The sequence below is a fragment of the Apis laboriosa genome, unplaced genomic scaffold (assembly GCF_014066325.1).
Source record: "Apis laboriosa isolate Shangri-la unplaced genomic scaffold, ASM1406632v1 scaffold5_cov152, whole genome shotgun sequence".
Taxonomy (NCBI): domain Eukaryota; kingdom Metazoa; phylum Arthropoda; class Insecta; order Hymenoptera; family Apidae; genus Apis; species Apis laboriosa.
In genome coordinates this window covers 443587-457617 of record NW_025223857.1, presented here as the reverse complement: position 1 = coordinate 457617, position 14031 = coordinate 443587, and the positions used below count along the sequence as shown (strand labels likewise).

Sequence of the window (14031 nt, the reverse complement as noted above, 5' to 3'; positions counted from 1 at the left end):
TGTGTGTGTGTGTGTGTGTGTGTGTGTGTGTGTGTGTGTGTGTGTGTGTCCCCTCTCCCCGTTTCCACACCAATCTCAACAACTACCGACTGTCCGCCGGCCCCTCTCGCCCGCTCTATGAAAACAAATTACGAGATTTCTATTTACGATCATCATCGAAAACGGCCGAGCGCTCGTGTCCTCGATTTTCGAACAAGCTCCTCTCGCTCTCTTTCTCTCTCTCTCCGCATCGAGATTTCTTCCCTCCCTTCCCTTCATTTTTCTTAAACGTTCTTTATTTTGATTATCGGTCGAAACGCGAAATCGAAATCTCGTTTTTGAGATTTTTTTTTTTCTTTGCTGTGTTTTTTTTGCGAGCGAAACGAATGAAAATTTCGCTCGCTCGTGTAATTCGCGATATTTCGACAAGTTTCGAAGTTACGAAGTTGAAGATTAATTCGTTTTGTTTTCGAAACGATGTAATAATATTACGAGTTACGAATGTTCGAGCGATTCGATTATTAATTTCAACGAGTCTGAATTGAACTGAATTTCGTTATTCCAAAACGAAAGAAGGGCGAAGAACGGAGGTGCGCAAAATGATTTCGAAATTTTTGCTTTCGCGGAAACAGTTCGCTATCTTTTTCTACTTTTTTTCGAGAAACATTTCAATTTTGGAAAAATATTCAAATATGGGAATCGGGTCGAATAAATCAAGACACGCGCGACATTTTCATTTCGCGGTCGAATCTAACGAGCGCATCTTCATTAATTTTTCCTTCTTTTTTTTTTCCATCGTCCCACATCGACACACGCGCAGACAAATGTCACAACGTCGAAATATCGTTTTTCTCTGCTCCCTTCTCGAGAAAAACGAGAAGATCCTTAGAAATAGAGAGGATTCACTTTCTCTCAACCAGAAAGAAATGCTTGAAATCCTTATCGCGAGAAACGTGCGAATAGCTCGGCAGGTAAAAACATATTAACGAGAAGAGGCTCGCCTCGGTCGGTAATTAATCGATCCTTCCTCTCCCCTCCCAGTTTTTCGCGCACTCGCGCGTATCGATTCGAGAAAATTCGAATCGAGCGAAGAATCGGTAAGATCATCGCCGTATTCTCCGAGGCTGACGTCAACTTCGACGCAGCGTAAAGACGCCGCAATATAAATTCGCAACGTGTGGAAAAAAAAGAATACCGAAACATTGGCGTTAATCCGTGTCAATATGATCGATTAAAAGGAAACGACGAAGGAGGGATTCGAAAAAACGATATTGCGCAACGATCGCAAGTTTATCGTTTGAACAAATTTTCAACAACTCGAGATCGAGCGAGAAGAATTTTTCTCGCCGAGAAGAAATGGAGGAAGCACGTGGGCGTAGCAGTTCGGATATCCTCGGATCTACCTACAGGTGGTAGGAGGAGGGGGTGCGGTTAGGGTGGCGGGCGGTGGAGGATCCCGCTCGGGGTATAATAGAGGGTGCAACAGCCCTCCTCGGCTCACTTCGCGGCCACGCATCGAAAACTTCAAGTCGGCCAAAAATCCAACGGATATTTTATCCTTCTCCTTTCGATATATAAAATAAGGTAGGATTCGTTGTTCGGTGAAAGGAAAAAGGAAAAAGTATCTTCCTTTACTTCTCACGTTACGCCAACGTAACGTGGACGTAATTTATCGTTATTACGCGAAATCGATCGAGCGCATCATCCTCTTCTTCTTTTTCTTCAACTCGCGCGAATCGATCGCTAATCGTTTTGTTTACCAGCATTTACCATTCGACGCGCGATAATAACCGTGAACCGCGACCCCCTGCGAATGCGCGGCGACACACACATACACACATAAACACACACACACATACACACATGCGCGATTCAACTGCGTCGTCCATCCGTCGTAAAAAAGAATCGAAACGATCGAGCTTGGTGGATAATCTTCGTTATCTCTTTTTCCTCCTCCTATTATCCGTATGTGTAACAGGATCCAGGGATTTCGCATTTTCGACACATCCAGGGAATAATCTCGGATTATTTTCTTATTTTCTTCTCGAACGAGATTTGAAAGAAGTTTCTTCGAAGGAGAGAAATCTTGGGGGGAGGAGGAAGGAAAGGTGAATGGTAAAAGCGTAATTGTACTCGTACCCCTCCCCCTCCCCTTACCCGTTCGAACAATCGGATCGGGCAGTGAATAAATCAGTCGCTCCGTTTTGAGTGAATGAATTCACGCGCCGTTTCTCCTCGGGTCATCGAGGATTATCCCTTACCTCGGCGATAAGCGGCGCTCGTCCGAGGGGCACGGAAGAGGGACGGCAGTTGGATAAGATTACGCGAGATCGCAAACAAGAGGGCCGAAGTATATACACACGAATATATGACGAATCGAGTTGTCCCGTTCGTAGACCAATTTTTTTTCTTCCTCCTCCTCCTCCTCCACCTCCTCCTACTCTTCATTACGCCAACGCGCAAAAATGATAGATTAGAGAGCGTATATTATTGGAGGAGGAAGGAGGGGATGGACGAGATGCGATACGATCGCGTAAACGAGAAAGAGACGTGGATCGGGGTGGAGGGGGGAGGAGAGAAGCGAACGACGAGCGCTGTTACCATCTTTGCGTTTAACGCGGGTAACACGGTTAACTGCGGTATTTTCCTATTAATAAATAGATTTGTTTGGGTTCGAGCCGCGATAAAGGATTAATAAACGCGGCTAAATAAACGTCACGCGATTCCGCGATGCAACGCCAAGGTTACAACAACAAAGCATGGAACAATCGAAGGGACAAGTGGTGGGGCACGTTTCTCTTTCTTTTTCTGGGATGCGCGCCATCTCTCGAGTCCGTTACACATTTCACCTTTGAAAAATTTCCCATACGTTACGAATGGAGTGGACGAGAGAATTCACGATTAGATTCCTTAGCTTCTTCTCTCTCTCTCTCCCTCTCTCTTTCTTTCTCTCTTTCCTCGAGTCGACTAATTTCAGTGGTGATTGTTTTTTTCTTTTTTCAGCGATAAAAAGAGGGAATGACGGGAAGGTCGAGCGCGAAACAGAGGACGGCCCTGTGTCTGTTGACACTGTTGTTGTTGTTATTCTTGCGCCTTTCAGCATCGTCCGTCGTCGGGGAACCAATCCCGTCCGAGTTCTACGGCAAAACTTCGGACAACGATTTCGTAAGCATCTCATTCTATTATTTTTGTCTTTATTTTTCTCGTCCATTATTCTCATTCATTCGCCTCATTCGAATCCTTTGTACGTGTATATAATCGGCAGATATTGCTCAACAAGCTGAAGGAGTTGTTCGAGGAGAAACAATACGTCGCGGAACGGGAGAAAGAGTTGGACAAGGAACGTATGAAGATCCAGTCGATAATAATGGAGGGGAAGGAATCGGAGACACAATCGGATTCGGAATACTACGCTGAGAAACTACCGACACCGAATGCCGTGGTTAGACAAGAGCCGCAGCATTCCGGCAAGCGTACCATGATCAGTTGTGAGTAGCAATCCTTCCTTCATCACTTCTTTTCATTCCATCTTGTGCTTTCAATCTCTCGAAAAAATTGAAAACGCTGAAAATGACCGATGATTTCGCGACTGGATCGAGAGAGAGAGAGAGAGAGAGAGAGAGAATGATAGAAGAATCGATTGGACCAATTGACTTTTGATTCGATTCGTTGCGTCATATCGTCAACAACATCGTTCACCGTTGAAGGATAAGACGACGATCGATCAATAGTCTCTTCCATATTTTTTCCCAAAAATGTTTTCCCAAAAAAGAAAAATTCAAAATCTCGTTATGCATTTATTCATTCTTGAATTGTTGTTTAGATATGACGTTGTGCCACTTCAAGATATGCAACATGGGGCGCAAGCGGCAATTTCACAAGTAAAAAAAACAAGATAAACGAAATGGTTGGCGGATGATGGGCCATGGGATCGAGAATGGTCGAGCCTCTTGCGCGGTGCACCCTTTGCCTCGAAAGAGACACGCGAAAAGAGGGAACGGAGGAATTTCCCATTCCTCGAATGGAATTCATTGGCTTTCCAAATTCTCCATTCGATCAAAAAAAAAAAAAAAAAAAAAAAAAAGAAAAAGAAAAAAATCCGGCTCCGATTCGGCGCCTTCCATGCTCTTTCCAACTCTTTCGAGAATCCGTTCAAAAAACCACTTAAGGCTCGTCACATTTGTCACTGTGAAGCGAGGAAAAGTTTGATGATCGGCGGGGCCGATATTTCGTTACGATATATTTTTCGTTCTCGTATCGAGGGACGCGAATGATCGTCAATAATCATCTTACGATCGATTTATGAGCGAACCCCTGATCGGCGAAAAGATATTGGGGATACGAGTGAATGCGTATATATTTCACCAGTATCGTTTAATTCGATCGAGGACACTGCATTCGCGACTCGACAATTGTTCTTTTACGTATTCAATATAATTTATCGATATAATCAAAAATATATATATATATATATATAATTCGATATAATTAAACGCAATAAAATTTCTCGACGATTAATTCATATTCCAGAATCTGTTCAAAAACGAAACTAAGAGGACGAAAAAGAGATGAACGAATGGAAAGAGAGAAAGAAAGAGAGAGAAAACGAAACAAATTAAATTTAAAGAGTGGAGTGTCCTCGACGAGCCATCGATAGAAAATCGAAATGGCGAATAAGTATTTATTCGTTAGGTTTAAGCGAGAAGGGTGCAAGGGCCGAGGCTCAAATGTTCTCGAAACTGTTTTTAAAGGAATATATATATATATGTGTGTGTGTGTGTATGTGTGTACATATATATATATATATATATATATATATATATACATATATATACATATATCGAAAAACAAGAAAATGAGATTATCACAGCACGTACAATTATAAAAAAAACATTATTCTTCTAGTTAGCGAAAAATTTGTTACGATATTCTGCTATCCGTTTCTTTATATGTATGTTCAAATTCAAACATATTCGTAAATAAGAATGTAAACGTTGCTATATATCAATTATGATTTACGACTCTTTTTCCAATCGCACGCATTTTGACAAAATTTAACCGTTCTACCTTTCCTATCCTACGATTGTTATCGGAATAAAGACGAATGATATTTTTGATAAAAAAAAAAAAAAGCAACAAGAGGACGAATAAAAGGAAAAAGAAATGTACGTCGACGATCTCAGGAAAAAAAACAGAGACGGAAAAAGAGAGGCCGCCTGCACCCTTCGTTATAAATTATTTATAATCGTTTCGGAAAAAGAAACGTACCATGTTTTTATCTAGTTATTTTATGTGTCCCTTTTTATTTATTTAATCCCGATAAATTCGTTACTTTTTTAGTAGCTCTTCATCCTGAAAATGCATCGTCGTTTGCTCCAAAATATTTTATGACTAAGCATTCTATCGATCGTTTTTCTACTAACTTATTTTTATTTTTTTTTTATAATTTAAATATATTCTACGTGCATTTATGCCAAAATTGTCGTAAATCATTTCTTTGTAAAATCTTAATCTTCTCTTGTGCTACTATGATACAATGCTACTATGATATTTGAATTATGATATTTAAAAATGTATCTAAATCTCTTATCTTCAAGTTTAATCAAATTTAACCATATGTTTTCGCCTCAAATCGCGCAAGATTTAAAGTGGGAAAAATTAATAATTTTTCATCATTGTGATTCCCAATAACAATGTAATACAACAATAAAATAATAGCAACATAATAAAAAGCATAATTATATGAGTAGTATGTATATGTGAACTTATTATTTCTATTGTCTCGAAATGAATCAAAACTCCGAAATTTTTTAAATATCGTGACAACGAATATTTTTCTCACAATGATAAAAAGCGCTCTATTTTCGAATCATATATTGGTCATTAATGAATAAAAGTATAAAAATATATGTATTTTGTATTTATTTAATATATAAATATAAATTATTATTAAATTTTCGTAAAGAGAAATAAAACGCGTATATATAATGTTGTGCAAAGTACATACACGTGCTCAGTCACGTGAGATAATAAACGTAACAAATAATTACACAATGATAAAAGTTGCGTTACATTACGTATATCCCGTAACGTAAAATCTGACGATTCATCAATATGATTATATATAGACAGATCAATAATAAAAAAACAATAATTTGAAGTAATAATTGACATAACCTCAAACTATTTTTTGATTTTTATAATTAAATTTTAAAATGAAACACCTACCAGTAATCGTACGTCCTTTATATTTTTCCAATTTTTTAGATTTACTCACGACATGATAGAAATAATTTTATAAATCACAAAAATATCACTATTATTCACAAGAATCACAACCAAATTATATTGAATACATTTTTTTCTATAGACTATAATTATTTTCTAAAATCTAACGTTTACGTTTTTTGTTATTATATATATTAAGTTTAAATTAATGTAGTAATATCAGTAATATATTGTACGTAATTATAAAATAAACAACAAATAAATATCACATGTTCAGAACACCGAAATATTCGAGATCACTCTGCCCACTGTACATTTAAAACTAAACTAATAATACGTAGCAAAAAGCGTACGATTTATCATTCATAGATAATACAGTGTTACAATAACTATTTCTCATTCGTTCTTAATAACGATAATAAATACATCAAAATATATATCATATGCTCTTATATTTGCGAATAAATATACTTAAAACATTTTCAAATAGATATATATATATATATAAAATATAAGTCTGTATTTAATCACGCGCCTAAAACAGATATAAATAAGAAAAGTAAACAGCGAGAGAAGAAAAGAGATAAAAATTCAAAACTCAGTTTTTAGAATGCCAGATGAAACACAGATAAAATATATAAACAAAAAGCAAAATAGTGAAAGAAGATACAAATATGTTAAAAATAATGTATCTTATAGGATTTTATGAAATATGTTTATGAAATATCGATCGGTTAAAAAAAGATCAGATTGTTTCTTATGCCGTTTTTTATGTTTCTAATATTTTACGATTTAAATACGTATATAAAATTAAATTATGCAAAAAATATAAAATCCTTGTTTGGAAAACGTTCAAATCTTTGATCGTTGTGCAAAATAAATAATAAAAAAATATTATAAAGAAATCAAAGCAAAAAACTAAACCAGCTAATTTCTATCAATTATTGTATTTTATTTATTTAATTAATCCATCAACACATGCACACATAAAAACATATTAATTAAGAATTAATTAAATGGTGAAAGAATACATTTATTTAAAATAAAAATATAATTTATTTAATTTCTAATATTCTCTACAATATCTCTCTTGTAATATTCTTAATAGTATATTATGACTTACTTAACAAATATATATCGTCACAAATTAATAAAAATAATTGCTTTTTATACGAAAAATTAAATGTTATTATCTGATTGTTATTTCGAAATATTATTATGGCATCCATATTGAAATTTGTTTTTCCCGCCTTGTAAATTCTCTCAACAGTTAATTATTAATATATACAAAAAACTAATCAATTCTTTAGAATAAATATATAAAATGTATGAAATTAAAACGGTTGTATCAAAATAAAGTAATAATCAAAAATTTAAATCTCATTTTAGAAGCTAATAATATTTTATGATAACATTAATAATAAAATAAGTTGATAAAAAAATATAATTGAGTAAATTAATTAAATAATAATATTCGAAACATGAAAGAACAATTACAGAAATAATATGCAATAAATTAAATTTCATATACCTAAAACGAGAAGTGTCTGTATCCTATAATGCTATTTCGACAACAGAATGATATCTTATGCCGCGATTTTATCAAAGATTTGAACGGTTCAGCAAAAAATTAAAATTAAAATGCCGAGTATGATACGAACGCGAATTATTAATTTTCGAAGATATTGCATTGTATAATGTATCATGAGAAATATCTTTCATTTTGAGCGTAATATCAAAACAAAAATAATACGAATACATAAATTTAAAAAAATAATATATAAGAACATGTAATATATAAAATAATCTGATTTAACTATTTTTATTTCCATTACGAATAAAAAGATAAAAGAAATTTGTAATAATTATTATTACATTATTTTTTTACTTCTTAAAATAAGACGAAAATCGTGATGAACTTATTTTTCGATTTATTTATAATTAACTTTCGATTTATTCCAGTTTAAATAAAATTAAAAATTAAATAAAACTATAAAATAAAAATAATATTAAAATAACTAGATTCAAATCCGGATTCAAATATTTGTAATACGAACTATTGTTAACTGTCAAATGCGCAAACGATGATGAAAAATGATAAAAAAATTTTAAATGCGATACAATTTTAATATAATAATACTTCATAAGTGAGTAAATACACATCTGTTAATTAATAAACAAAAAAATTAGTATAAATTACATCACAATCAAATTCTACATAATTACATACTTGCGTTACTGTGATGCACATTTTCTTTACGATTCTTGACAACAGACTAATATATGTACACTTATTCGTTTAATCGCTGGGCCTTGACAGCTTTTTGATTGATTGGACGGGACGGTTCTTTATTCATCTTAATCGCACGAAAATTGAATCATAATATAAAACATTTCAAACATTTTATAAATTTCTATAATATCAAAGACTTATAATGACATACCAACTAAAAATATAATAAAAATAAATTATTATAATTAATTTAATATTAAAAATTATCTAAATTAAGATTTAAAATATAAGAATAAATATATAAAATAAAATTTGATTAAATCTAAAAAAGTACAATATAAAAAAGAAATAACAATAAAATATATTTAAATATAAATAAAAAATAATGAAACGCGATGAAACTATTTGAGATAAATATAAAATTAAAAAAGAGATTAAACGATTTTTGGAATATAATAATATTTTAGCAATTTTTTTAGATTTTTATTTTTAATTGTTCTGCTTCTAACAATTCATTACGATTTACGAAAAATATAATAATTAATGTATTTTTGTAAGCTGTGCAGAGAAAGCATAAAAAGAATTCCTATATTATTTCAATATATATGTAATTATAGATTCTCTAATATTTTAACATAACCTGTTCATTTTCTTTAGCTACTATATTTACCAATTTTTTTAAATTCTGAAACATACATACATATACATATACATATAAATTTTATATTATTTTTATATTATTTTAAAATATAAATCTTTGAAAAATTTTTATCCTTTTTGATTTTCTATTTTCTATTTTTATGATGAAATGCTCCTTCTCAATTTTTGCTTTGATTAATATTTTAATCTAATTTATAAGAATTATAAGATATAAGATAATATATAAGAATTATAAGATATTAATAATTATATTTGGCTCAATATATAATACATAATGATAGATCAGATTATTAAAATCTTACATTATTATGCTTTATATAGAAACAAATGAAAATATAATTTAAATGATATAAGCAATTGATTGCTGAATAAATTAAATTAAATAAATTAATTAAATGATTTTTTTATTTATTTTTTTATTTTTATTTGCTATAAAAGGCAGAAATATATTTTTAAAGATAGATTATCAATTCAATTTTACAAAATAGATATTCACAATATATGCATAATTATAAGTAATAAGAATATTGAAGAATATCACATCATCTTTCTTTCTGCTTGTTTTTTTCATATCTATCCATAGATCGATTTCTTTCTTTACGTTTTTCTTTTTCTTTGCGATTCGAATGTCTTTCTTTATATTTCTCATATCCTAAATTCTCATTGACGCTTTCTCTGTTCCATCTTTTTTTTTCATTGTCATGTTTCTTTTTTTGTTTGTGTTCTTTATAATTTTCTCTTTTGCTTTTATCGCGACTTCTACTTCTGCTTCTATCGCTATGTTTCTTTTCTTTTTTCCGTCTAGAATCATATTCATATTTTTCGCGTGATGTATCATGATATCTTTGTTCCTTGTGCTTCTCTTTCTCTATATATTTATCATTATTATAAGAATATTCTGAATTGTTCTTATTATCATTCTTTCTATGTTCATGTTTTCTATGATCCATCATTTCTATTTTATTTTTTTTATCATTCTCCCTTCGACTTTTTATATCATCACTGTTTGTAGATTCGTCTCTTTGCTTGTATCTTAAACTAACTTTTTCTAAATTTTCATTATTATCTTTATCGTTGAAATACTGTATACCTTTACCCTTGCCTTTCCATCTCATCTTAGCTACTGATTGCGAGAAATCTACGTGTATACGACGATCGTCAATTAAAACGTTATCCATTTTAAAATACGCCTCCTCGCAACTTTTACGATCAGCAAATTCGATAAACGCATATTGTAATGAATCACCGGTTTGCCGATCTCTGATAACTTCACAACTAGAAAAAAAGAATAGAAAGAAGAATTATAAAAAATATAATATTATATGAATAATACTAAATGTAATAAAAGAAATAATTTAACTTAACATACCCTATAATCTTTCCAAATCTACTAAAAACAATTTCAAGATCATCATCAGTTGTAACAGGATTTAATTTACAAACAAACAAAACATTTTCAGGAGGAGCCATATCTGCATCTGGAATATCACCCACGATTTCTAAAATTGTAGCTCTTGCCTTAGCTTCCTTTTCTTTTTGCATTTCTATAATTTCTTCAGCTGTCATACCAGCTGTATCATCTATCACTTCATCAGCTCCAATTCTATCGCTCTATAAATATGTTTTTTTTTTTATTATAATACAAGAAATTTTAATTTTTCAAAATATAAAATAAAAAAAAATAATTATACCATTAAAACTTCTTTTGTGGGTGGTGGGCTCTGATCGGGTACAATAAAATTTTTTGGATCCTCAAAAGGATCTTCCAAAATCACGGTATGAGAAATACGTATATCTTGATAAGGTCTATGATCTCCATCACAAATAGTTTCATTGAACTTAAGAATAATCTCTAAACCTTCTGTAATTTCACCAAATACACAATGTTCTCCATCTAATGATTGAAGTTCAGGTGCAAGAGTAATAAAAAACTGAGATCCAAGCATATTATTGCCACAATTAATCATGGATAATAAACCACTTCTATCATGTTTTATTTTTGGCATTTGCTCTGCTTCATAATATCTTGCTTTTTCACCTAATACTATTCCATAAACACTTTCTCCACCTTTTCCAGTACCAGTAGGATCTCCAGTTTGAGCAATAAAATTGTTTTGAACAGAGTGGAACAAATTCCAATTGTAATATTTTAATTTGCATAATTTTAAAAAATTGCGACATGCTACAAAATATTATGTATATTAATAAATATTAATCGGTGATAATAATCGGTAAAGTATTAATTTATAATATAATAATAAAAAACCTAACCTCTATTCTTGCTTTACACTTACTTTGCGGGCGTTCTTCTGTATACAAATCAACAGTAAAATCTCCTATAGTAGTTTCAACTACAACTGCCATGTTTTTATACTTTTCTTACATAAAGACTAATTTTATTCACATTTAATATGTATATACTATTCAGAATTTATTCTATCACTATGTGATACACCTCATAACTATATGGCGCTGAATTAAAGAAAACATCTTTCAGAATTATGTTTCCTTTCAAAATCACAAATGAATGTTCTTCAAGTGAATTAAATATTTAGGAAAGCAATACAATTTTTTAAATTCTTTATATATTGATTATAACATATATATACAGATAAATAAAAATAAAATACAAATTAAATATATGTCACGATTAACAAATATTTTTATTCTTTTTTTTGTGGTAAAATTTTTGGTAAAGAAATGAATTCAAGTTTATAAATATCAGGTACAAGAGCACTTAAAACCATATGTGTTAATGCTGCAGTGAAACCCCAAACGCGATATTTCCCACCCAAATAAACTGGCAAAGTGTAACTGTCACGGAAATGAGTAAACCGACACAATGAAAGATCGCAAAGATTTCTCAAACTGAAAAAAAAAGCTTCTTCTACTTCATCTGTATTAATTTGAAGTTTTTCGGGATCAATTTCGCCAACATAACTGAAAACAGGCAAAACCTTGACATTCTGTTTATCGAATATATTACCGGAAGTCCAAATATCGATTTTCTTTTTTGGAATTTTAAGTTCTTCCCATGTTTCACGTAATGCAGTTTCTTCCAGGTTAGAATCTTTCTTGTCATACATACCACCAGGAAACGAGACTTGTCCACGATTCGCAGTTACTTTTGTAGATCTTAAAGTATATATGAAACCTAGCTCTCCTTTATTCGTACATAATGGTATTAAAACAGCAGCTTGAGTTGTATTGTTATCTATGCGTTTGGAATCATATCTTTCCGGAATTATACCATTCTTGAATTTTTCAATAAAGGATTTCCGATTTTCTTTACTAAGCACCACTTCCGGTCTCAGATGTTCGAACTTGATGGCATTTATATTTCGTTGTGATTCAGTCGACTTTTTTGTAAAGAAGAAACATTCTTTTAATGCAATATTATAATAATAATCAACAGTAATATCAGTATGATATATTAATCGATATTTTAGTCGTTTTTGTACATTATATACTAACAATAATTGATTAAACATATTTCTGAAATATTAACAATTCAACAAACATTTTTTTCAACTTAAGAAAAAAAAAATAAAAAATTTTGTTTTGTCTTTACCACCACTATTCAAAAATAAACAAACGGATATCCGCGAGACAAGCGTCATCTAGTATGCAGAAAGTACAGCAAGCAAAAGAAAAATACTTACAAAGTAACGCTGTGAGCAGCGTAGAAAAACTGAATATAGTTTCATTGATAAACTGTATTTTTGAAATACTTTTTATGTTATGCGATAAAGGTCGAAAAACACTACAAAAGAAATGTGTTATATTTAACGTAGATACCGTTGATGCTCAATTTATCAAGAATCTCTTCTAATATGTCTACCATCACAATAATTTTATACACAGCTGCTAGATGTCCGATCAATCGACTTTCCGCAATCTTTATTTTATCGTAATTTTATTGTATTAAATATGATAATCAACGCATGGATCGCACGTCACTTTATTAATTTTTATTTATATCATTTGAATATAAATATTTATAATTTACCATTTAAAAATCCTTTTATCGTCGTTTTTCGCAATAATTATTAAACAGATTTTTATCACTTACAAAATTCAATATTTTCATCTATTTATCGTCAATTAAAATATTAACTGAATCATGTTTATATATTTTCTGTTACTTGTAAGAAATAAAATTATTATTGTTCATAACTATGTAACGAATTCTTAACCTTCAAGATTATAAAAAACAGGAAGAGCGTAAATATTACCTTTCAAAATTAATTCAATGTATTAGGAATGACTAATGCAAAGAACGATTCAAAACATCTATTTGATAGTAATATACAAATATAATATTAATATTTATTTGAACAAATTTACCTAGTCTACGTTTATTACGATATTATCTATTATTTAATTTTTAGTGATTACTTCATTGATGTCAAAAATATATCTATTAATATATATATATACCCGAATATATACGTATGAATATATGTACATACGTATGATTTCAAAGTATTCTTGCTATAAATAAAATTATAACTTTATTTTATTTTAATAATCTTGATATAAAAATTAAATTTTCGGATTTTGACTTTTATTGCTTCAAAATTAAAAATATTTGATTTTGACATATGCATATAAATTACAAAAAGATATATATTTATTGCAAAAAGATATAGATTGTAAAAATAAAAAGTAGACATTGAATTTAGAAAGCATTATTTCTACAAAAATTCTAATATTTTTATGATTTTTATCTTATTGCAATAAGTACATCTATAGTAACAAATAACAGTTTTAGAATATATTATCTAGAATATATATTATATATATTAATATATAATATATTATGTTTGAATGAATTTGAATTGTATTAAAAATAAATTCATGGTTATAATTTCTTTTTATTAAATAATTTCAACTGATAATTTCGAAAAAAAATCGATCATTTTTTATCT

At 30.5% G+C, this 14031-nt stretch overlaps 4 protein-coding genes across 7 annotated transcripts in view; 1 reads left to right on the top strand and 3 right to left on the bottom strand.

Annotated features, from left to right (window-relative positions):
- LOC122717821 overlaps positions 1 to 5886 on the top strand; it is an 8839-nt gene extending 2953 nt beyond the window's left edge. The window contains exons 1-4 of one of the 2 annotated variants that reach the window (XM_043942260.1): positions 2636 to 2762; positions 2983 to 3144; positions 3245 to 3467; positions 3803 to 5886. In XM_043942260.1, the coding sequence (XP_043798195.1) occupies positions 2998 to 3144; positions 3245 to 3467; positions 3803 to 3864 (432 nt within the window). In that variant the 5' untranslated portion in view covers positions 2636 to 2762; positions 2983 to 2997 and the 3' untranslated portion in view covers positions 3865 to 5886. Of the gene's footprint in view, positions 1 to 2635; positions 2763 to 2982; positions 3145 to 3244; positions 3468 to 3802 lie in introns of those variants that run through there. The other variant, XM_043942259.1, reaches the window with a different exon arrangement.
- Positions 1 to 6437, bottom strand: part of LOC122717816 (DNA ligase 3) — a 21208-nt gene extending 14771 nt beyond the window's left edge. The window contains exon 1 of the mRNA XM_043942243.1: positions 6208 to 6437. The gene's annotated coding sequence lies outside the window, so the exon portion shown is untranslated. The remainder of the gene's footprint in view (positions 1 to 6207) is intronic.
- Positions 6438 to 9625: 3188 nt separating this feature from the next.
- LOC122717889 (peptidyl-prolyl cis-trans isomerase sig-7) lies at positions 9626 to 12325 on the bottom strand. 2 transcript variants are annotated; one of them, XM_043942377.1, is made up of 5 exons: positions 12189 to 12325; positions 11395 to 11572; positions 10792 to 11282; positions 10470 to 10711; positions 9626 to 10375 (listed from the first exon to the last, which is right to left on the bottom strand). In XM_043942377.1, exons 2-5 carry the CDS (start codon positions 11462 to 11464, stop codon positions 9643 to 9645), a joined length of 1536 nt encoding a protein of 511 aa, XP_043798312.1. In that variant the 5' UTR covers positions 11465 to 11572; positions 12189 to 12325; the 3' UTR covers positions 9626 to 9642. The 2 variants fall into 2 exon arrangements, with proteins under 2 accessions (XP_043798312.1, XP_043798314.1); XM_043942379.1 differs by having other exon boundaries at positions 12087 to 12202.
- Positions 11762 to 13354, bottom strand: LOC122717890 (nucleoside diphosphate-linked moiety X motif 8). 2 transcript variants are annotated; one of them, XM_043942381.1, is made up of 3 exons: positions 13336 to 13354; positions 12763 to 12863; positions 11762 to 12459 (listed from the first exon to the last, which is right to left on the bottom strand). In XM_043942381.1, exons 2-3 carry the CDS (start codon positions 12805 to 12807, stop codon positions 11764 to 11766), a joined length of 741 nt encoding a protein of 246 aa, XP_043798316.1. In that variant the 5' UTR covers positions 12808 to 12863; positions 13336 to 13354; the 3' UTR covers positions 11762 to 11763. The 2 variants fall into 2 exon arrangements, with proteins under 2 accessions (XP_043798316.1, XP_043798315.1); XM_043942380.1 differs by lacking the exon at positions 13336 to 13354 and adding an exon at positions 12942 to 13103.
- Positions 13355 to 14031: the final 677 nt, after the last annotated feature.